General features: G+C 36.5%; 2 protein-coding genes across 2 annotated transcripts in view; one reads left to right on the top strand and one right to left on the bottom strand.

The window, feature by feature from the left end:
• The window catches only part of LOC138327987 (uncharacterized), an 18,236-nt gene extending 7,540 nt beyond the window's left edge, over positions 1-10,696 (top strand). The window contains exon 2 of the mRNA XM_069274530.1: positions 3,388-10,696. Coding sequence (XP_069130631.1) covers positions 3,394-4,329 — 936 coding nt within the window. The 5' untranslated portion in view covers positions 3,388-3,393 and the 3' untranslated portion in view covers positions 4,330-10,696. The remainder of the gene's footprint in view (positions 1-3,387) is intronic.
• A 10,183-nt stretch (positions 10,697-20,879) lies between these two features.
• On the bottom strand, positions 20,880-25,710 carry LOC138327986 (polyubiquitin-C). Its single transcript, XM_069274529.1, has 2 exons — positions 25,599-25,710; positions 20,880-24,132 (listed from the first exon to the last, which is right to left on the bottom strand). The coding sequence occupies exon 2, from the start codon at positions 24,130-24,132 to the stop codon at positions 21,160-21,162; it is 2,973 nt and encodes a 990-aa protein (XP_069130630.1). The 5' UTR covers positions 25,599-25,710; the 3' UTR covers positions 20,880-21,159.
• Positions 25,711-25,730: the final 20 nt, after the last annotated feature.

The raw sequence follows: 25,730 nt of genomic DNA, 5'->3' as shown, positions 1-25,730 counted from the left end.
GTGCATCAACACCTTTCGTTTGTGTCCTAAATCAAATAGATTTTTTTCTAATGTGTTTGAAGGCGTAGTGCAATGTGAGAATGCCTCATATTTCACGCATTTCCTTTGACTACTGTAACCAGTAAGAAAGAGTTTAGAGTTGTTGTTGAAGACATAGCAACACAAATCGAATAAGATACTAACACTGTTATTCAACTTTTTTTCGCGTGCGACTTATTTTCGGGGATTTCGCGATGAAGGTAAAAGGTACACTGGAGAAAGTGCATCTCCGCAAATTGACATCCTCTGACGTTCCTATACAATTGAATTCAAAGGTATTTCCTTTCAATTTTTAATCCGCGAAACTTTATATTCGCGAAAAAACGGAAATCGCGAAATTTAGTAGCCGCGAAAGAAAGTTGGTTTACTGTTTGTACTGTATTATAAACCTGATCAGAATTATTCGTCATATTTGGTCATTTTGCCAAGATTCTTGTTCGGTGATTCATATTCTCACTGCTTTATACAACTCTCGGTGTTAAAGATGCTCCACCGCCGACAGAGCATACATGATACCCATCATTTGAGCAACAATTGGTGTCTAATCGTGTATGCATATGTCTAATTAACACAAAAAATAATTCAAAATTATTTATTTTGCTTTCGGTGTATGCGCAATCAGTATTGCATTCCATATAGGACATAGTGCCACGGAATTTTTTCGGGATGCAATTAATAATTTTTGATATTTTTATCTTGAAGTAAAATTTGAAGGTCAATTTTTTCAATGGTGGTAATGGTGTAAAGTGAGTAACTTTTGTAACTGAAAAAATACTAAATCGTCTGCTACTGTTTTTGATAAAGAAAAATTACCATTTTTCAGCGGTGGAGCATCTTTAAACATTGATTTAGATAGTCCTATTAAGTTTCCATCGGACTCCAATCACTGGAATCAGGCTCCAAATCCTCCGGAGTCTCAGTCTGCTTTGTATCAACCACTTGTGGATGCAATAGCTATGACAAATATTTTAATTTGCTGCCTTGATCGATATTATTGTAGATTGTCATTCCGCGCTGACACCGCATGGCAATGGCCCGTGCTCATATTGACAATTAAACCTCATTTCTGTTATTCTGTAATTTACATAGCAAATAGGGGTTGTCATCCGGGAGATTCTGTCATTCTCCTCATAACAATATCTCCGCCATTAGGGTTATGACCAGGGCCATTTGTACCACAACCCCTAGTTATGGGCGAAATATTGATCCCCGATATTGTCTTGTCTCTTGACTGTAATTAGCTCGGGAGGCTTATTTTACCCTAATCACGAGTTATCACCGAACACTGATGGCACGCAAAGCACGCGCATTAACAAATTAACAACAAGAAGAAACGTTTCGAAACAATATCCCCTAATTGTGATATTTTATTCTCGAGTATTGTAGTATGTTTGATACACAGGCCACTCATCTTGCGTTCTGATGGGAGCTAAATGCAGAGTTAAATATGAAATATTAAAACAGAAATCTGTTGGCAAATTTTATTGTATTTATTTATTTTGTAACCTTTTGAAGCTCGACCTTTTCTTTAATGTTGAATCATCTTCATTCGTATCAGGGATGGAGAAGCAGATTGTAATGATACAACAATGGCGGACTGTACAAAATATTAATGGTACAACAATACTACATTGATTATTTTTATTTGAATTGTGCTTCCTATCATTTTCAAATAATTATCGTATTGTTCGGCATTCAACGCTCCTTGTGTGAATTATATCAATCTTCGCTGTTCGTGTGATTGATATGTTGTTGATATACAAATATGTTTGGCTAGGCGATTGGGTGCCGTAGATCGTCACTTCGAGGCCCGGATATGTCTAATGACTTAAACACAATGTATCTTTTTTTATCCAAAGGTTTAATTTTAATTTTCTGTTGAAATTGCGCTTCGTTGATGATTATATGAAATATTTGTGCAATTTATATCCAAGGCCATCCATGAATTCAAATAATCTAATTGACAATTTCCACAGTAATCATGTCAGCATATCGAACCGACTACCACTTCGTCATTGAAACGTCCCTTTTGGGACGTGGATGTGGCGCAGTGGTAAACGGCGCAGGTATGTTTGGCTAGGGGATTGGGTGCCATAGATCGTGAGTCCGAGGCCCGGAAAGGGCATGAGTAATAATCAATAAGTTGTCATCCTTTGTTAAATTGTGTTTCTTTGTCTATATACAAACATTTACATACACATCATTGATGAGTTACATTCCTTGTTAATTTGTTTGTAAGCCGCAAATTCACAGCTACAAACATACTACAGTATTTACATCCTAAGCCCACAATTTAGCAAATACTAGCTGATACAAAAATGCACAACCATAAAGTATTAAATAGCTTTCATAGGTCAATAATAACAATAAAGTGAATGTCTAAATGAAAAGTTATTAAACAGGACAAATGAAAATAAGAAATAAATAATGACAAATGATTGGCTTATATCTTTTTTTATTAACAGAATAAATCCACCGCGATACAATGAAATACCCTTTTTTATAATTTAAATTCTCCAATTACCCAAGAAATAAACGATCATAGCTCAGTCTGTTTTAAGATTCTTTATTTTGCTTGAGTTTTGCAGCATATCACAACAACAAAAGACACGATATTTACATTGACAACCACATCGAGGCACATTGACCTTTCATACACACACCACTTCCTCACTTAAAATCAAAATCAATTACTGAATGATACAACAAAAAATAACTACGTTTGATTTCCATTTGATTTCATACTAACTATAGAGACATAGAGAGAAACTTAACATGATAAATATGTAATTTTAAACCAACAATACACTTCATTTTTAAAACGAAACCAATATATTGACTAAAGTTAGCTAATTCTTTAGGTTTTAAGTGTTAAGCAGCTGAATTAGATTAAACACGCTGGGGTTACTTACATACTAGTAATATTGTTTTACACTTTTGTCCCTTGAATCGTTATAAATACCGCATTTTATTAAGAAATTTTCATTACGCGTATGGTTCACAGCTGAAGAAAAAACTTAGTTACTCCACGCTTGAACTACTTACTATTCTTATTCAAGAATATAAAATAAACACATATTTTATCATTTAGACTGGACAGGTATTTAAATTGCCATCAAGGAAGCAAAAACCGCACTCTCTTTCGGGACGCACGACCTTTTCTTTTCTTGATTTTGATCCAATTGCCTCGTACACGTCTTATTGTCTTAAATTATGGTTTCATTATTATTTCATAATATGTAGGTTATTACAATATTTAGTAAACAACTACTTGATGTAATAACGTTTTATGCCTTGACCGTAATTTTTGTGTACTTCTTTCAGTATCATCTCTCTTCTCTTTCACAGGTCGAAATGTCGTCTCCTCCTGAAAAAGTTCATACGATCAACATTGAAGAAATCCTAAAGGAATACGCATGGAAAAGATTCGTAAAAACCAAACGCCTTTTTGTACGTCCATTTACCAGGAAGTGCAATTATTACGTAGATATCAACTGGGGTTATCTCGAATTCAAACACGTAACACAAAGATTCGACATCCGTCCAGACACCACCAATACACTACCAGAAGAAGTAGAGTCAAGTAGTGTAAGTCCCGGTAAACAGGGCGTGGACAAAGACGGCAGTAAGAATGTTGTCCTGTACAAGTCCAAGTACGAGAACAAGACGCCGTTGGACCAGCAGTACACGTTTTCCACTACTCGCGAAACGAAAGCCTCGTGCACGGTGGAGTTGCAGGAGAGTTATACTAAAGGAGCGGAGTGTAACATAGAAATCAGTGTCCCTGGTGACATCGTCACCATTGGGGCTGGACTAAGTGGGGAACTCGCCGTCACCAAGACCAAGTCCGAGTCGTTCGAGGAAACGATCACGTGGGAAGTAAATACGCAAATAAACGTGGCCATAGGTCATACGGCCGAGGCAACAGTGTTCGTGTCCGAGCGAAATAGCATGGCTGACTTTGAGGTTCAAACGACTATGTCACTTCCGGACGGAAAGGACATGCCTATCGCTATAAGGCGTGTATCGGACGATTCTATTGTTTACACGGATTATGTAAATGATCTGGCGCATGTGTTTACGGACGTTGCCGAAAACCAAGACCATATCGTGAAATTGGAAAAAAGTAGAGACAATAAACGCGGCCAGCTCAGAAAGAACGTTATATTTACAACTCATGGCACGTGTAAAAGTGTGTCGTGGAAGAATCAGGACGTGAATGTGCAGTCCAAGCTGACACATCCAGACTGCCTGAAGTCCGTTAAACCAAAGGACGGTACCACCTCGTGAACGTGCTGGTCACACCACATGACTACGGATCGTTAGGCTTTGAACAAATTGGACACGTGATCTAATATATATATATATGAACGGAATGACATATCTAGATAAGAACGATTACAGTGTAAATAATTGGACAAAAATTGCAATTCGCAGAGGACAACAGTGATGTTAAAAAGGACATTTTTCGGATAATCACTGGGGATTTTTATTTTCACCATCATTATTTTATCATCGTTATCACCACATTTAGTATGGTGACATAGACTTTTATTACCAATGTTGCTTTAATTGGTAAGGACACTCGGCTTTACTTAGAGACTTTACTCGTAAATCTAATGCAATTGCTATTTATAATATAAATGGATGTTCCTGCTGATATAGCTCTTCATTGGTGCGATGTAAATATAGAAAAATACACAGTATGTCGAAAATGACTTCAAAGACAATAGTGGTCATTCTAATGCTATTCATCAAGTATTAAATAGAGTACAACAGACATCAAATAAAATTAGGTAACTGGCACCATTATCCTGCAATGTTTAATAATGGACGCTTACAATATCTTTCTAGACATATCATAATTGACCCAAATGTAATGAAATCGTTTTCTTCACAAAATACCATTTGCTTGAATTAAAAATTATGATTTATCACAAGAGCAATATATTCAATGGTAATGTCCAATTATAATTATGTGTAATACACACATGTATGGCCATTATGACTATATAGGCATTGAGATGTCAGGAAGAATACTCGATGTTGAAATGATGAAGTGTCTACTGTAGCATGGTATAGAGTACAGTTCGACTCTAAAAACCTGTCAAAATTCAAAATTGTTTCGAGTTGTGATAGAGCTTATATTGTTTATATATATATTTTTATTATATATATATACTTTAATGAAAGTTTTTTCGCAAAATTTTATTTGATGTAAAATTGAATGATGTTAAAAGATAATGTATAAACTGTATCTTGTATTGCGAGTTGCGCCTTTTTAGCCATACTCTTTACTAATGAATTTTGTATCAAATATTAGAAGGAATTTGTGTTATGTCTGTTTTCGTAGATAAAGACCATTGAGACAGAGTTCCCTCCTTTTAATAAACACCATTTACTTTTTCTCAACAACATAGAGTTATTCCGTATGATAAATAGCTCCTTACCGTCATCAAGCAACCTACTTCAAGTAGCCCTGTCAGTCCGACAAACTATCCTCAGGGAACATCATGACCAACGCAATCATACACTGGAACATACGCGGGTTTCAAGCAAACATAGAAGAGCTTGAAAATCTTATACAAACAAAGAATCCATCCATATTCTGCCTCCAAGTAGTAATGCTGAAAGACACCATCAATCCCAGACAAATTAAATTATACACGAATACTCCAACAACAGGTGGCCGGCCATCATCAGGTGGTGTGGCGGTGGCGATACATAAAAACGTCCCCCACAGACACATCCAGCTAAATACCACCATACAAGCTGTTACTTTAAGTGCAACTCTTCATAGAAAAATAACAATCTGTTCTATATACTTACCTCCAAATAATCATTTAGTTGTGATGAACTGAGTAATATCGTATCGCAACTAACAGTGCCATATATTATCATGGGTGACTTTAATGGTCATGATAGCCTCTGGGCTCCCCAGGCACTGATGATAGAGGTAGGCGTATCGAAGAGTTTATTTATAAAAACAATTTATGTCTTTATAACACCAATGCCCCAACATATTTACACCCTGCCTCTGGCTCGTTTACCCACATTGTTCTATCGTTGTGCCATACATAAATTCTTCTGGATTATGATTGGAGGGTCAATGATGATCTTTGTGGAGCGATCACTTTCTAAACATAAGGCGGATTTGGTTCATTTTAAAACCTTATGCGTCGAGGAGCTCATCGAGGATAATTTTTTGAACCTCGATGGCCCCTTAAAACTTTTACTGAAGCGCTCACTTCTGTCGCAAAAAAAAATACTATACCAAAGTCTGTGCCAAAAACTCCAGAGTTCCTTCTCTCAAATGATTCGTTTATCAATAAATTTGGTAGAAATATAGCTCTGAGGCGGTACTTAGCTTCACCAACCGTCTCAAACTACAACAATTTAAAAATTTGAATAGCAAAAGCTCGAAGGTCTATCAAATCCGTCAAAAAAATACTGTACTTGGAAAGAGTACGTCTCAAAAATTAAATCCAGTACATCCTCGAAGAATGTTTGGGAAATAATTGGTAAAATCAGTGGGAAAAGGAAAACAACACCACCATCCCACCTCATTAACAAAAATAAAATGTTTTCTTCGAAATCCGAAATAGCTGACGCCTTTGCCAAAAATTGTCTGAAAATTCATCCGTCAAAAATCCCTCCAAAAATTTCCAAAAATTCAAGAAAAAGAAAGGAAAAGAGACGTCTAAATCTAAATCTTTCAACAAGGAAAATTACAACTAGCCCATGGAGTTGCCAGAACTGCTCGAGTCTCTCGAAAAATCAAAGGACTCGGCAACTGGACCAAATGAGATTACATACATGTTTTTAAAACAATAACCAGACTCTTCACTAAAGTGCCTTTTAAATATATTTAACCAACCTTATTTTTCTGGCAAAATTCCCGAGTCTTGAAAGGAGTCTACTATCATACCACTTCCGTAGCCCGGGTAGGATGCTACTGATGCCAATAACTATCGTCCTATTTCATTGACTAACTGCATTTGTAAAACTCTTGAACGTATGATAAATACTAGATTAGTTTAGTTCCTAGGTAACGGTAAACCGCCTAGTGAGGTTAGAAACATTTATACGAGAAGCATTTGCCAAGAAAGAACATCTTGTAGCCGTATTCCTTGACCCTGAAAAGACATACGACACAACTTGACAATATGGAATCATGAACGATCTCCATGATAGCGGTATACGTGGAAATTTGCCGAAGTTTACTTCAAATTTTATATCTGAAATACATTTCAAAGTTCGTACAGATTCAACTTATTCAGAAACAGCAGAACAGGAGTTGCGATTCCTCAGGGTGGTATCCTGTCTGTCACACTTTTTGGATTAAAATTTAAGAGCATAACTAAATGTCTTGGCCAATCTACAGAAGGGTCTCTATTCGTAGGCGATTTCTTGGTCTGTTACAGATCAAAGAACTTGCATACTAAAGAACGACAACTTCAACAATGTTTAGGCAAATTACAAAATTGGGCTGATGAAAATGGCTTTAGATCTTCAAGATCAAAAACTGTCTGCATGCATTTCTGTCAAAAACGAAAACCACACAACGATCCAGGCCTTACACTCAATGGTATTAAAATTCCAGTAGTTGAAAAAAGAAATCTTGGACTAATATTTTGATTCGAAACTGTCCTTTGTTCCACATATAAAAAATCTGAAGGATAAGTGCTCGAAGTGTTGATATTACACGTGTCCTTTCCCTTACTGATTCGGGAGTAGACCGTGAAATGCTTCTTCGTATTTACCGGGCACTTATTATATCAAAACTTGACTACGACTCGATTGTCTATGGATCGGCTCGCAGCTTCTATTTACAGATGCTTGACCTTGTCCAGGGACTGCGTCTCGCACTTAGCACTTTGTGAAGAGTCTCCGTGTGGAAGATAATGAGTCATCTCTAGACGATCGAAGAAAGAAACTTTTTCTAAAAGTATGCTGCTCAACTAAAATCCAATCCCAAAACCCCCGCATTGAATCTTGTATTCAATCCACAACATCAAGATATATTCACACAAAATCAAAAGTTCATACCAACATTTGGCATCAGAATTTCAATATTTTGCAGGAACTAAATATAAATTTCGACACCATTGACGAGTACACCGTATCGGATGTACCGCCATGGCTCATTCAAACACCTGATATAAATGTATCTCTACATAAGAGGGCACAGTCCAGTGTATTACCCGAAGAACACAAATCCTCATTTCGTGAGTGCATAAGGGCTTTCCCTGACCATGTTCAGGTCTACACTGACGGCTCAAGAGATGGTGATAATGTTGCAACAGTATACTGTACATCTATTCACTGTCTTCTATCCGACTTTCATAGTTGCCTCCATTTTCTCTGTGGAAGCCTGTGCTACCGGTCTGGCTCTTAACCACATTGAAGAACGCCGCATTGAAAAGGCAATCATCTGTTCTGACTCTCTTTCGGTTCTTCAGGCGCTGATATAAAGAAACCCTAAAAATGCTCTAATCCAAAATCTTTTAATCCGAACATTTCGATTATCTTTAAAACTCAAATTACTTATCTCTGCATTGAAAGTCATGTGGTTATACAGGGGGAATGAAAGGGCCAATAAAGCAGCTAAGGCTGCTCTTTTTCTATCACAAATATGTTTGAAACTACCTTACACCGATATCAAACCTTCAATTTAGTGTGTAAAATACAACCTGCACTTAATCCCAAACTGATAGTCGAATAGACCGCAGAGAGGTATTTGTTCTCTCTCGGCTCCGAACTGGACAATTGTTTATATCCTGATATTAATGTATGACTTGTAGTTTGGTCTTAAATGACCTTAGTGGACGACGGGCCGTAAAACTCAAACAAACAAACAACAAAAAATAGTTCCGGTTACATATGACTTGTTCGCGACATGTCGCCATTCCCATGAGAAATGCTGCCTACTGACGAATATATATGTGAACACCGGGTTAGTGAGATCGTTATGAGAAAGGTTCCACTCGACATTATTTTTTCAAATGTCGACAATGGTTGATATTTTTAATTTGACCCTTATTTTACCATCTTAGCTAGCCAAAATTATTCAGTACGATACTCTAATTTCATGGAGAGTATCGTACTGAATTTATCGGGCATTGACATTATGGATGTTATCGATTGGCTAAGTACTTGATTTTCTGGAACACGTGGTTATGTACTATTTCTTACATTTATATGGGTCTGTTTTATTAATCAATATTTAGTTTTCAATTTCCGTTGTTTGATCACCTTTGGAAGTTTTGGATGACTATTCCATTAAAACTGAACACATGCTTTCCAATGAGCATTATCAAAGTTAATACATGTATATGTTATTGACATCGCAATAATGGAATCAAATTGTCGATTAACATGTGACACTTGTTAACATTATAAACAGTCACTGATATTAGGTAAATCGAGTTAGTCAAGCTATTATCAAGTTATTGCACTTTGGCTGGAATAATATCAAGTGATTTGATATTATAAATGATAGATAGGACTTTAGTATCACTAACTTCAGAGATATTCCTAATGAAATGTCAAAATCAAGAATGGTTAGTGATGATAGAATTTTACGGAAGTAAAATGAACCCATATTTTGGGCAATTTCTCTTTGAAATTGTCCGGGTTCTCCAAGAAATCCGATTAAGTAAGATTATACTCATTTCAGTTTTTGAATATTTTCGTCAACAACAATTTTATACAAATTCATAAATATGTACATGTATACTTATATATGTATGTTCACTCAAAGATATGCCCTTTTAACAGAAAGGTTTGGTTTTAAGATCATATTATCAAATAATGAATAAAAAGGATATAAAGTATTTAGATATAGTTCTGTTCATGTGTTTGATTTAGTGACCTAAATACTCAATGCATTAAGCGTGCATGTATTCAAACTTATTCCTGAAATAAGCTAGATGTTTGCATATCTGTAAAATTAACGTCTGCTATATTCAATATAATGCGCGCTATTAGATCTACTGAATAAATCCATATATTAAACATTTTCATGTTGAGACATTGCATACATCTGCACCATACGTTGTTGGGTGATGAAGAGCATGACACCGCATCAATTAATGTCAGATCATAATTCAGGATGTTGATATTGGCTCACACGTTCAGTTGTTTGCATTCTTCTAGTCTCCCTTCTTTAGACATATTTTGCCGATTTTGAGATATTTCTATCTCAGCCTGTAGTAGAGACAAGCTGCACGAGATCTTTGCACGTGCTCACATAGGGTAAGGGAAAACGAATTTTATTCATCTTCTTTGGGGTGAGACAGGAGATCTCAACCCTCGGGATAAGATTCTTAAGCTGTCAAACACCAGGCAAAGCCTCGTGGTTGACAACTTAAGAATCTTACCCCTCGAGTTGAGGCTTTCCTGTCTCACGTCAAAGGAAGTGAAACATTATATTATCTCTCTCATGTGCGAATCTAAAATACAACTTCACCCGAAAAAAAGGCATAGCAAAGATGCCATGGAAACATTTTTCACAATTTTCTTTTCAAATGTGCAGTAATTAGGTGTTAATTAGTCTATCTTTGTATCATCCTTTACACCAATGTTTCACATGAGATCTCTGCATCAACATGAAGATCCATATGAAGATAGATAACTATTGAATTGAAACATTTCTTTCTAAAAAAAAACCAATAGGTTTGACATATATCTTACTGATCAAATCAACCATTCAAACAAACGAAGATCTCCAGTTCTATAACGTCAAGATAGTGTTGACACTTCCACAGCATTCCAATGTTCTTCATAGTGTCGCTTGTGATACTTTATCTAACTTCTATATGGGAATAGCAAAGAAACAATTCAGTTTATCTTGAAATGACTAATCCAGTGTGTAGAATTAAGCCATATGATTTAGAATAAAAGACTTTTACCACCACGATTTTTGTTTTGTTCTTTTACCCACAATAACAAACATCAGACATGTATTACCAAAGAACAATTTATTTTGAAATACTTACATAGCTTTTCAGTCTACTTCGATACTCTGTATAGAGTCGTAGAGTAAAGAACATGTTCAAACTTTTTACACATACATGTGTGTCTTATTATGTAGTAAATATTTTTGCAATTATCTTATATAGCGATTTCTCTTTGAAAACATTCAGGTTCTCGAAGAGGCCGATTAACCATGACAACACTCATTTCAATTTGTGAATTTGTTAATCCAAATTAATTTGATGCAAATTCATAAAAAAATATACACGTATTAAACAGGCATAAACCTAAATAAGATAAATGTGTTCATCTTAAAGGCTATAAGTGTTGATAACAGAAAGGTTTGGTTTTGGGATCACATTGCCCTTTGATGGATAAAAGTCACTTACCACTTAGTTTCAGTACTGTTCATATACACATAACTGTACTTGATTTGTTGATTTCGTGATCTGGACTGTGCATTACCACCTATTAGACTTATTGCTGAGACAACTTTCAAAACTTAGTAAGTCTGTTGTAATCAATATAATGAGCGTTATAAGTTATTCTTGTATACATAAATAAATAGTACATTTCCATGATTATGCATACATCGTATCCTGAGCTGGAAATACTTCTGCACCATACGCAGTTGAGTGATGAACTGTTCCCATGACACTGCATCAATTAATACTCAGGCTCAATAAAGTTCAAATCATAATTCAGGATGTGGATATTGGCTCACAGGTTCAGTTGTTATATATTCTTCTAGTGTCCCTTCTTTAGAAATGTGTTTCTCTGTCATGTGCAGAAAAAAAAACTTCGCCCGAACTGTTTTTGGATAAGATCTGCATGAATATGAAGATCCGTATGAAACAGAAGATAAATTACTTAAAATATTGAATTAAAATATTTTTTCACGAAATACTGAAATAGGTTTGATATATCGCACTGATCAAATCAGCCATTCAAACAAACGAAGATCTCCAGTTTTACTACACCGATTGTTTTTAACGGTTTGATGCATCTTACCCATAATAACCCACTTTACATTCCCAAAGAACTATAGTGTAGCTTTTGTCAACTTCGATGCTTTGGATACACTCGTAGAGTTAAGTACACGTTAAAACTGACAACCCGCATTATTGAAATTGGACAAAAACACCACTTTGAACGGAACGTTTTTCCAGGAATATAAGATGCTATTAATTACCATTATTATACCTCACTTTCATTTAGAATGTTCTGATTGGATTAAACTTGATCACATGACATTGAATAAGTTAGATGTTTCCCCGGAATTGGAAGGCGAGGGAAATAACCCCAGGGAAATAACCCCCGAGGGAAATAACCCCAGGGAAATAACCCCAGGGAAATAACCCCTTGGAAGCTCCGCACGTGACCGGAAGTTGACGTCATCTGCAACGTCAACCAACAATGGCAACGCTGTTGTTTATTTTTTTGTAGCCCAACGAATTTAACAACGTTGTTGTTGGGAAATATCTTCATGGATTCTTTTAACAGAGATTTTTTTTCTTTTGATTTTGTTCGGTATAATAAAATAATTATGTCCCTATGTGTCGGGATACATCTAGAATTGTCTCCCTGGAAAGAGTTATTTTCTCTCGGGCTTCGCCCTCGAGAAAATAACTCTTTCCAGGGAGACAATTCTAGATGTATCCCTCCACAGAGGGCCATAATTGTATATTATTACAGGTAAGATGTTATTACCATGATAACGGGTAAAGTGGATCAATCGGTTCATTACCCGAAGCGAGCTTGAAATTTGTCTTGTACGGTACCATTTGACCAAGTGACTTCACAAGACACACATAATGTAACCTTGGAACAAAGTCCGCGAAACATACCTATATTATTAGGCTTTCTTAAAGATGCTCCACCGACAGAGCATAAATGATATTCGTCATTTGAACAATAATTGGTGTTTAATCGTGTATATATATGTCTAATTAACACAAACAATAATATAAAATAATTCATTTCGCCTTTGATGCATGCGCAATCAGTACTTCATTCCATATAGGATATAGTGACACGGATTTTTTTCGGGGTGTAATTAATTCTTTTTCATATTATTAACTTGAAGTAAAATTAGAAGTTCAAACTTTTCAATGGTGTAAAGTAAGTAACTTTTTTAACTGAAGAAAAATACTAAATCGTCTGCTACTGTTTTTGATAGTGAAAAAATACCATTTGTCAGCGGTGGAGCATCTTTAAACTTCGTTTTTAATATAGGCTGGTTTCGCGTTCTATTGGAACAATGCGTGTAGCATTATACATGTAATAATTATCGATAAATTGACAATCTCAATATAAGACATCCGTCTCTCCGTTAAATCGCCTATATCATGTAAATGAACCAACGCCTCGTTTTTTCCCGCTTCGTTCTTTCTCAACATAATTCAAAACATAGACAAGAGATCCCAGAGGGATCTTGGCGCCCACCAAAGAATGATCTATATCTGACAAAGGAAAGATGGATCTTTTCTCTACTTTTTAAACTTTTTCAAACATACTACGGTACATATAAAATTTGAGACAGATCGCTTCAGTACCTTTTGAGAAATAGCGGTAACAAACTTCAACTATCAAAATCCAAGATGACTCCTTGGCGGCCATCTTGTTGATCAATCGGTCCCAAATCACAATATGCACAACTATGGCCCTAGGGGAACCTACATGTGAAATTTGAGAAAGATCCATTCAATACTTTCTGAGAAATAGCGATAACAAACTTTGAATATAACAAGAGATCCCAGAGGGATCTTGGCGCCCACCAAAGAATGATCTATATCTGACAAAGGAAAGATGGATCTTTTCTCTACTGTTAAAACTTTTTCAAACATACTACATATAAAATTTGAGACAGATCGCTTCAGTACCTTTTGAGAAATTGCGGTAACAAACTTCAACTATCAAAATCCAAGATGACTCCTTGGCGGCCATCTTGTTGATCAATCGGTCCCAAATCACAATATGCACAACTAGGGTCCTAGGGGAACCTACATGTGAAATTTGAGAAAGATCCATTCAATACTTTCTGAGAAATTGCGATAACAATCTTTGAATATAAAAATCCAAGATGGCTGCCTGGCAGCAATTCTGTTGACCGATCGGTCCCAAATCACAATATGCACAACTAGGGCCCTAGGGGAACCTACATATGAATTTTGAGACAGATCCCTTCAGTACTTTCTGAGGAATAGCGATAACAAACTTTGAATAACAAAATCCAAGATGGCTGCCTGGTGGCCATCTTGTTCACCGATCGGTCCCAAAATGCAATATGCACAACTAGGTCCCTAGGGGAACCTACATATGAAATTTGAGACAGATCCCTTCAGTACTATCTGAGAAATAGCCATAACAAACTTTAAAGTGAATAGTCGGGCAAAGGAAACCAGTCTAAATGCGTTCTTTGGCCTTCCAAAAGTCATTGTATACCATAATGGTGGTCAAGTTCTGCTTACGGTGTCCAGTTTTGACCATTGAAATTTTGGGGAAGCCCCGTGTAAATTTAGCACAGTTCTAAATATAAATTCGCCAAACTCTTTGAAAACGAGGCTGCGTGGAAAAATGTCAACATGGACATAAATGTATTTCTCAGTCGTGTCGGTTTCGTTTCGTGTGATAAACCACTAATGCGGTATGCAAATTGTTGTTTTGAGATGATACATTTGATGCAAATGAAGTATTCTTACATTAATGACAATGCTTTGTTATCATTTTTCGATAAAAGCATCTTGTACATGGAAATCGACACAAATATTCGGCCGATGCAGAGATGGGGCAATTATTGCAGCATCGCATTCGTCGTATTTTACATCAACCGAATCATGAAGGTTAAATACAAATAATCGTAACATAATTTCCCATTTAAAACCACACGAAAACGTTCCATAGAACGGCCATGCATGTAGCTGTCAAAGATGTGAAAATAAATTAGCTCATAGATAGATATTTTACAAGTACAATATATGTGTTCAATTATTCGTGTAGTTTTTTGCAGAGATTTAATTAAATTATCTATGTCTCTGGTTGTGTTTTTTTTGTAAACAATATTTGAGTTCTGGAGAGAGATGACATGAATGTCCAGCTGGAAGGAAAGAAACTTTTATGATGTATATGTATCGTACAATGTATATATGTAAACGTACATTCCATGTAGCTGCTATAGAATTACAACTAGGAAATTCTCTCAAACATTGATAATATTTAATTCTTTACATTCATGTAGGCCTATGCTGTGAGAATTAACACATCATATATATTTCCAGAAAACATATAGGCCTACATGTATGTTACTTTCCTTTTCTGTTGTTACCTGTTCTTTTTTGTGCTCTGGAGAAAAAGATGATTGAGTTGAAGAAAAGTAATTAATCAAGAGAAATGTGTACCACAGTACTTTGTCTGTAGCCGAGGGGTTCTATACTGTTTTAATAGTCCAGTAATTAATAATTAAATTGAAAATTTCAAAATTAAGATGAAATTGTAAATTCCATTTTTGAATGAAGTGGTTCCCCTCCTTTGAGAGTACACAGTGTGTATACCCTTTTTGGTTTTTAGGAATAATACCTGAATAGGAACCTGAAATAACATGACAATCAATCAGGTATGTGTGTGTTGGGGGGTGGGGGGCTAAAAGACAGAAGAATCATGAGGTTGGGAAGTTGTAACTTGAGTGGGGGGTTGAAATATAGAATAGCTACAGATAACTGGAAGTGGAAGGGTGCTTTATCATTGATCTGGTCATTGCATATTTGGGGTTTACATGGCTTTTTTTTGGTTATTTAGTCTCATTAATTTTGGAGCAACTTTGAATCCATATGGTACTGTATATCTTTCTTTTTTCCATGTGTAGCTATTTCTTCTGTATTTCACCCTTCGCCCAAGTCACAACTTCTCAATAGGTACCACTTTTTTGTTTAGAACTCAAATCAAAGACAGATGTACATAGTACTACATACTACATTTTAGTCTATGTGTTTGTAATCACTGTTACTACAGTATTAATACATAAATGGTCTATGTACAAGTTACACATAGACAATAAATGTGAAATTTGGTTCAGCACAAAAAGATTTTTAACATTTCAGATAACTTGCTAGTTTTATGGTTTTATTTATATGTTGAGTCTACTCTCTTGTAAAGTAGAATTTAGAAATCCTAAGACAATGGTATCTATATTGCTATATGTAAAAAAATCCTTATATTTTAAAAAGTAATTGAAAAGCTATCTCACAAGCCCTGACAAACAAATGGGCAGGCATATGGATGCAAGAATTATAATCACTGGATCTAGAGGACTAATATAAACAAATATTTCTACAAAGTTAAACAATGAAAAAGTATTGCATCATAATTTTATTTAATGATTACAGTTGAAAGGAACATTTAATAAATTAATACTGTTTAAATGTTCTGTTCATGATCTTCTAGGTCCATATTGGAAAAGTTTACTTTCAAGAGCACTCAAATCAACATTCTTCAGTCTTCATATGATGCTAATTGTATGTATATGTATACATACACTTGTATACAGGTCCAAGGGATGAACTTTATGTATTCATGTCACTATGCATGCATGGTGCCTGAAAAAAAGAACCAACAATTTTTTTATATCTGTTGAATGTGACAAAAATTGAAATGATCAATTTCAAATATATATAAATGAATAAATGTAGGTTCATTTTACAGGTTTTTTTTTTTTTATTTTAGAGAAAAACATTTTATAAGTTGTGAATGTTTCACTGATGCATTTGATAGAATCAAATATTGTTTCAAAAAAGATACAAAATTCATTATCTATAGTTCCAACAAAAATTCAGAATAATTATAAATGATACATGGCTGCAGCACATTTCAACTCTGTAAAGTTTGTCATATACACATGTACAAACACTATTTATAATTATGACCAGAAATAATACTGTATGTGTCCTCCAAATATATCTAAAGAACAAGCTAAAACCTACATGTACATATGTATATGTGTATATCAGAACATATACAATACAATTTTACCAATTAACCTACAATGTAAATCCTATATACAATGTATGTGTATAACACTACCAGAACATGTACAGAACAAAAATTTACAAATTAAAAATCTATAAATATATACATCAGAACTGTATGAATTGACCGGTAGCATAATATTATAGATTAATTGAAACAAATCTTAGCTTGATAATGCACTAGCGGTTACATTCCAACTGTACATGCATTACAACGGTACATTTTATAAATACAGGGCATTTATTACCCCTAAAGAGGCCCCACTAAAGAACCGCTATTTACCCCAGGGTTACGTTTTACGCGATGGGGGAACAGGTATGAAACATGTGACCATATGTGACCACTCATTTATGAAAAAATACTGCTAGGGACTAGGGACTATTTACATATATAATGATCAAAATACGAAGACTCACTCACTATCAGCTGAGCAGGGAGTACCGGGTAGTAGGCCTAGGTACGTACAGTAACGTTAGCGGTCCGGAGCCGCGTGCTCGTTTGAACTGTTCTCTTCACTATAACAAGTTGTATTAACACTGTCCATGCGTTGTAATGTTTACCGAGTCAGTTGTTGGGATTGTCGCTGCTCCATTGCCTTTCCTTTCGCATTTTAGGTGAGTCAGTTGGTTGTTTTTGCGGAAACATTTTGGTTCAAAACTACGGTAGCCATGTTTTGTTTACTACGGAGAGTGGTGGGTGTTGCGCATGCGTTAAGGTTGAACTGCACTCATAGCCGGTCGGGAGGACTTTTAGGATTCCCATAGATATTATTATTTTCTTCGCATGTACAGCGATTTTGACGGAAAGTTTTATTTTTCTAATTCATAAGAAATTATACCGGATATATTAATACCATTTTTACCGATTTTACAGTCACTTGCCCGACTATTCGCTTTAACTATCGAAATCATAGATGGCGGCCTGGCGGCCATCTTGTTCACCGATTGGTCCAAAAATGCAATATGCACAACAAGGGCCCTAGGGGAACCTACATATTAAATTTGAGAAAGATCCCTTCAGCACTTTTTGAGAAATGGGGATATCAAACCCTAACTATCAAAATCCAAGATGGCCGCCTGGCGGCCATCTTGTTTTTCCGATCAGCCTCAAAATCTGTATGGCACAAATAGGGACCAATGGTAACATCCATGTAAAGTTTGATCAAAATTCCTTCAGTAGTTCTCAAGAAATATCGATAACAAACTTCAACTGCCAAAATCAAAGATGGCTGCCTGGCGGCCATCTTGTTTTTCCGATCAGCCGCAAAATCTGTATGGCACAACTAGGGACCAAGGGTACCCTCCATGTGAAGTTTGAACAAAATCCCTTCAGTAGTTCTCAAGAAATATTGATAACAAACTTCAACTGCCAAAATCAAAGATGGCTGCCAGGCGGCCATCTTGTTTTTCCGATCTCCCTCAAAATCTGTATGGCACAAATATGGACCAAGGGGACCCTCGGACGACGGACGGCGGACCACGGACGCAGGGCGATTTGAATAGCCCACCATCTGATGATGGTGGGCTAAAAAGCTACATTATCTATTAGAGAGATTTAACAAATAAAGAATTGTTAGATCGCAATTATTGGAGATATAAATGTAATCTAGGAGAGTCGGTGAGCTTTCCATCCTTTACCTATATAGGAAGAGTGTTGTGTTGAAAAATAACACATGCAGACACATTTTTGGATGTAGTCCTAAAACATATTTCGGTAAAATTTCAGTCGATTTTTCTAGCCAATGCAATATGCATAACTACAAACGACCACAGAAATCATCTAGTACTAATATAAGATGATCAATCCAAGATGACATCCTTAAATTGTGAAATCAGACCCATCAGAGATCCCAAATTTTCATAAGATGCGAGTCTTTCTCTCCATTTTCCCTCTATAAAGCTTTCAATTCATTGTGTAATTCTAATCAAAACAAATTTACAAACATAAACACCCATATATTCTCCAGGGGATTTAGTCATAATTTATATAAAATTTTATCCGTTATCCCAGATTTCGCAGACTGCCATTCAGTACTTAGTAGATAAATGATTCAAGGCCCACTATCTGTGCGAAATAAGTTTTTTTTAACTATGTTCACAGAGAAAATTATTGTCGCTGTTTTGCTGTCTAGAGCAATAATCAACCGACGCGTGGTAGTTAAGACAACGGCGGAAAACATAAAATTAATTTGTTAAGAATGTGATGGTAAGTGTAGTATGAACGGTGAGTTATTTCAGAAAGGTAGTGGCCCTTTAAAGTTTTGACTCGTGTACCTCCAATACTGGTGAGCTAACAATTTGCAAAATAAACTTCCGATTATATAATTATGAGAAATATCAACAACAAACTAAACAAGAGATCACAGTGGAATCTTGGCGCCCATCAAAGATTGGTCTATGTCTGAATAACTGATAATGGAAAACGGGATATTTTCTTTTAAACATTAACCATCAAAATTCAAGATGTGGTGCCAAAATACAATATTCAAATCTAGGACTCAAAGAAATCGCAGTAACAAACTTTGAATAACAAAATGCATGTTGGCTGCTGTTGGCCATCTTGATGACCTACAAGTCCCAAAATGCACAAATAGGTCCTCAGGGAAACCTAGATAAGAAATGCTAGAGATCCCTTCCATGATTTAGGAGAAATAGTGGTTACAAACATCAACTATCAAAATCCAAGATGGCTGCTTGTCCGCCATCTTGATGACCGATCAGTCCCAAAATGCATAAGGCACAACAGGGTCCTAGGGAAATCTACACTTGAGACATTTGAGACAGATTCCTTCAATACATACAAAGGTAAAGTGGCAACAAAGTTCTTGTTGACCACTCAGTCGCCAAAATATGCAGTGATTATGCCCAACCACCTGGTATATGCGCTACCATAGGGAAATCGCTTGTACGAAGGGGGCAGTTTCTGTCTGGTTATATATGATGGCCAGGATTCCAAAAAGCACATACCGGTCAAAATTCTGAATTTTTCTGTTTTCAAATGCGATAATTCCCCAATCTGTTTTAACTCAAATGTTTCCAGACTTAAGGTGAAAACCACAAGGCTTTTCATGAAAATGCTCATGGATAAGTCCAATGTTACTTGGCAGACGTTTTTATAACAAGTTGAACTTTTTCCCATGGTACCGCCTACACCTGGTGACAATTATGGTTCAAACTTTGTAATCAAAATCATGGTTCCTTGTCCAATCGGATCACATTTTGGACAATATTTTTTCTAGTAACTGCCTTTACAAGTAACTTTCTGCTAGTAAAAGGTTAGAGAATACTAATGACGAGTACAAAAGTATTCCAAAATGACAACCATATCTTTAAGACAATTTGATTTTTTAGTGTTGCGAAATATATGCAACTGTTACATGAAGATGTCTATAACCAATAGTTCCAACAAGCTGTAATGAAAACTGCTCTGCCTTGAAATGACACTTTGGGTGGTCAATTTCCTGTGGTACTCGTCTTTACAAGCTATTCTGTATATCTAAATAATGGTTGTACAACGCAATTGGGAAGCAACATAATTCACTATTTTCCCATACACCATGTTTAGCATCTATAACATGCAGACTTCATTTGTAGTGTTATCAAGTTGCGGTCCTTATAATACATGTAAGAAATACAGTCACCCCTTGTTATCTCGAAATTGACAAGACCATCGAATTGAAAGACATCTAGTCATGTTTAACAAAGTACAAGTATTATTGTATTTTAAGACAACAGATCCAGAATACTAATTTTAAGAATTATTGATATTTGGTCTTCGGTTTGAACAAACTCGAGTAACAAAGATTAATAGTAAGGTCTATAACACAAAAGCACAAATAAACAAACATTTGATCTTTTTAATTTACCTGTAGAAACATTGTCCAGCTAATTTTGTTTGATAGTATTTTCAAAATTTAGTACCAAGAGTTCAATTAATTTATCATTATTTGCCGATAATTGACACAATGAAAGGAAGTTATATTTAAATTTTTAGTGTATAGTAATGAATTAAGAATTTTCAAAAGTTCAACATATTGATTTAAAATATGATCTTTAAGGGTCTTAAAATACTTTCTGAATTACAAAAAATGAAACAAGCAGTGTTCATTCACATTGTGTTCATTCACATTCCTCCACGGAGACGCAATACCAAGTGAAGTGTGGATTCTTTCTGGATGTTGTAGTCGGACAATGTGCGTCCATCTTCCAGCTGTTTACCAGCAAAGATGAGACGTTGCTGATCTGGGGGAATGCCTTCTTTGTCCTGGATCTTGGCCTTGACATTCTCAATACTGTCCGAGGGCTCTACCTCAAGTGTGATGGTCTTTCCTGTCAAAGTTTTGACAAAGATCTGCATACCTCCACGGAGACGCAATACCAAGTGAAGTGTGGATTCTTTCTGGATGTTGTAGTCAGACAATGTGCGTCCATCTTCCAGCTGTTTACCGGCAAAGATGAGACGTTGCTGATCTGGGGGAATGCCTTCTTTGTCCTGGATCTTGGCCTTGACATTCTCAATACTGTCCGAGGGTTCCACCTCAAGTGTGATGGTCTTTCCTGTCAAAGTTTTGACAAAGATCTGCATACCTCCACGGAGACGCAATACCAAGTGAAGTGTGGATTCTTTCTGGATGTTGTAGTCGGACAATGTGCGTCCATCTTCCAGCTGTTTACCAGCAAAGATGAGACGTTGCTGATCTGGAGGAATGCCTTCTTTGTCCTGGATCTTGGCCTTGACATTCTCAATACTGTCCGAGGGCTCCACCTCAAGTGTGATGGTCTTTCCTGTCAAAGTTTTGACAAAGATCTGCATACCTCCACGGAGACGCAATACCAAGTGAAGTGTGGATTCTTTCTGGATGTTGTAGTCAGACAATGTGCGTCCATCTTCCAGCTGTTTACCGGCAAAGATGAGACGTTGCTGATCTGGGGGAATGCCTTCTTTGTCCTGGATCTTGGCCTTGACATTCTCAATACTGTCCGAGGGTTCCACCTCAAGTGTGATGGTCTTTCCTGTCAAAGTTTTGACAAAGATCTGCATACCTCCACGGAGACGCAATACCAAGTGAAGTGTGGATTCTTTCTGGATGTTGTAGTCGGACAATGTGCGTCCATCTTCCAGCTGTTTACCGGCAAAGATGAGACGTTGCTGATGATCTGGGGGAATGCCTTCTTTGTCCTGGATCTTGGCCTTGACATTCTCAATACTGTCCGAGGGCTCCACCTCAAGTGTGATTGTCTTTCCTGTCAAAGTTTTGACAAAGATCTGCATACCTCCACGGAGACGCAATACCAAGTGAAGTGTGGATTCTTTCTGGATGTTGTAGTCGGACAATGTGCGTCCATCTTCCAGCTGTTTACCGGCAAAGATGAGACGTTGCTGATCTGGGGGAATGCCTTCTTTGTCCTGGATCTTGGCCTTGACATTCTCAATACTGTCCGAGGGCTCCACCTCAAGTGTGATGGTCTTTCCTGTCAAAGTTTTGACAAAGATCTGCATACCTCCACGGAGACGCAATACCAAGTGAAGTGTGGATTCTTTCTGGATGTTGTAGTCAGACAATGTGCGTCCATCTTCCAGCTGTTTACCGGCAAAGATGAGACGTTGCTGATCTGGGGGAATGCCTTCTTTGTCCTGGATCTTGGCCTTGACATTCTCAATACTGTCCGAGGGCTCCACCTCAAGTGTGATGGTCTTTCCTGTCAAAGTTTTGACAAAGATCTGCATACCTCCACGGAGACGCAATACCAAGTGAAGTGTGGATTCTTTCTGGATGTTGTAGTCAGACAATGTGCGTCCATCTTCCAGCTGTTTACCGGCAAAGATGAGACGTTGCTGATCTGGGGGAATGCCTTCTTTGTCCTGGATCTTGGCCTTGACATTCTCAATACTGTCTGAGGGCTCCACCTCAAGTGTGATGGTCTTTCCTGTCAAAGTTTTGACAAAGATCTGCATACCTCCACGGAGACGCAATACCAAGTGAAGTGTGGATTCTTTCTGGATGTTGTAATCAGACAATGTGCGTCCATCTTCCAGCTGTTTACCGGCAAAGATGAGACGTTGCTGATCTGGGGGAATGCCTTCTTTGTCCTGGATCTTGGCCTTGACATTTTCAATACTGTCTGAGGGCTCCACCTCAAGTGTGATGGTCTTTCCTGTCAAAGTTTTGACAAAGATCTGCATACCTCCACGGAGACGCAATACCAAGTGAAGTGTGGATTCTTTCTGGATGTTGTAGTCAGACAATGTGCGTCCATCTTCCAGCTGTTTACCGGCAAAGATGAGACGTTGCTGATCTGGGGGAATGCCTTCTTTGTCCTGGATCTTGGCCTTGACATTCTCAATACTGTCCGAGGGCTCCACCTCAAGTGTGATGGTCTTTCCTGTCAAAGTTTTGACAAAGATCTGCATACCTCCACGGAGACGCAATACCAAGTGAAGTGTGGATTCTTTCTGGATGTTGTAGTCAGACAATGTGCGTCCATCTTCCAGCTGTTTACCGGCAAAGATGAGACGTTGCTGATCTGGGGGAATGCCTTCTTTGTCCTGGATCTTGGCCTTGACATTCTCAATACTGTCTGAGGGCTCCACCTCAAGTGTGATGGTCTTTCCTGTCAAAGTTTTGACAAAGATCTGCATACCTCCACGGAGACGCAATACCAAGTGAAGTGTGGATTCTTTCTGGATGTTGTAATCAGACAATGTGCGTCCATCTTCCAGCTGTTTACCGGCAAAGATGAGACGTTGCTGATCTGGGGGAATGCCTTCTTTGTCCTGGATCTTGGCCTTGACATTTTCAATACTGTCTGAGGGCTCCACCTCAAGTGTGATGGTCTTTCCTGTCAAAGTTTTGACAAAGATCTGCATACCTCCACGGAGACGCAATACCAAGTGAAGTGTGGATTCTTTCTGGATGTTGTAGTCAGACAATGTGCGTCCATCTTCCAGCTGTTTACCGGCAAAGATGAGACGTTGCTGATCTGGGGGAATGCCTTCTTTGTCCTGGATCTTGGCCTTGACATTCTCAATACTGTCCGAGGGTTCCACCTCAAGTGTGATGGTCTTTCCTGTCAAAGTTTTGACAAAGATCTGCATCTGTTGATATAAAGGACCAAAATTACTGAAAAGTCAATAATAGGTAAAATAAAACTGAATAAATTTAGAAATCTATAAAGTTTGAAATTTGTTGTTTGTTTAAACAGACTCGAATTTTTTGAACTGTATTGACTATTGAATTTTTTTTTAAATATTGCAACACTAGTATATTTTATATAAATTGAAGCTGAAATCATCTTTCAGTTGAAATATAAGCTTAATTGTGACAATATTTAATGAGCATAGGTATGATTTAAAATACTGAATTGAACGGCAAGTTTTCATAATTGAAAGTTGCTATTCTAACGTCATTGTACCCAAATTGATACTGTACCCAAATTGATACCCTAATTGAAAAAAATTACCTAAAACATTTGTGTTGTTAAAGTTTACCTCATTTCTCAGTGGTGATATCAAAGATACATCATTTATTGATAATTACGCTTCGTTTAATGTAACTATTTCTGTTATTTTCTCTGAAAGATAACTTTGAAATTGATAACTCTGTCTGAAATATGGGGGTAATGAATTAGCGCAGGTACTGTTGTGAAAACACTTGTACAATTTTTACAGTAAAATGTATAGATGTATTCAGTATAACTCAGTTTAATAAACACAACTGCATCCCCTTCAGACAATAAGATTACAAAAATCTATAAACATTGATTTTTCTTAATTTTATAAAAAAAGTTCTTGATGGGTATCAATTTGGGTACACCTCATGTGACAAAACTAGAAATTTCTACACGTGCTATTAATCGTTCTAACAGTAACAATAAGCAATGTATTAACAAAAACAAAGCATCAAAATCAAGTTTGTATGCTCTTTTTGAAAACAAAACAGAAAAAAGTGAAGCACACCAAGCAACAAATGTCATATAAGAGAAATCTGTGTGTATTGGTATCAATTTGGGTACAATGACGTTTAGTATCTTTTTGTCTCTATGGCTATGCGAGTATAAAAGTATTTTTTCTTAAATGTATTAGAAGTTATATTAAAACCAAATTTTAATTGAAACTTGAAAGAAATATTATATCTATCTGGAAAGTTCCATGTCGCAATATGTGCGCAATAGCTCGATGCTAAAAATAGTATATTACGTAGCATCGTTATGTAAGCATTGTTGGTAGCCATTTTGAAAATTTGGGTCCTTGATACGATCTCTCCCGTCAAATCAAAAAAGAAACGACAATACAGAATTTTACTGAATTTTAAAACGTATATTTTACAAACAATTGCTTAAGACGTTAATCAAACTAATGATATAAGCTCGATCTCTTCATGTTTACTGAACATTGTCTGTCCTCATAATCATATTTTTTTTCTCTTCCGATTTCACAGTAAAATATCGAAGCCTAGTCGATTTGCTATGAAAATTAAGTCGAATGAAGAGAGTTTTGTGAGAGTAAAAAGATAAAAACTCTAATCTTATCAAATACTTTGATAAAATAAATTTCTTTGTTACCTTGATCTGTTAAATCTTTGCTCTTCAAAATACGTGTTATCTGCTCGAGTTCTGCTGCTTGAATGACAAAAGATGGCGTATTTGTCAGTTCACCGATTCATTGTCACGTGATCACAAAATCACCAATGAAAA

The sequence above is a fragment of the Argopecten irradians genome, chromosome 7, assembly GCF_041381155.1.
Source record: "Argopecten irradians isolate NY chromosome 7, Ai_NY, whole genome shotgun sequence".
Lineage (NCBI taxonomy): Eukaryota > Metazoa > Mollusca > Bivalvia > Pectinida > Pectinidae > Argopecten > Argopecten irradians.
Note: the sequence above shows the minus strand (reverse complement) of the source record. Positions and strands in the feature narration are given on the sequence as shown.

Bases quoted from the DNA above. Each gene is read 5' to 3' on its own strand.
- LOC138327986 (XM_069274529.1), bottom strand. From the start codon at position 24,132: ATGCAGATCTTTGTCAAAACTTTGACAGGAAAGACCATCACACTTGAG.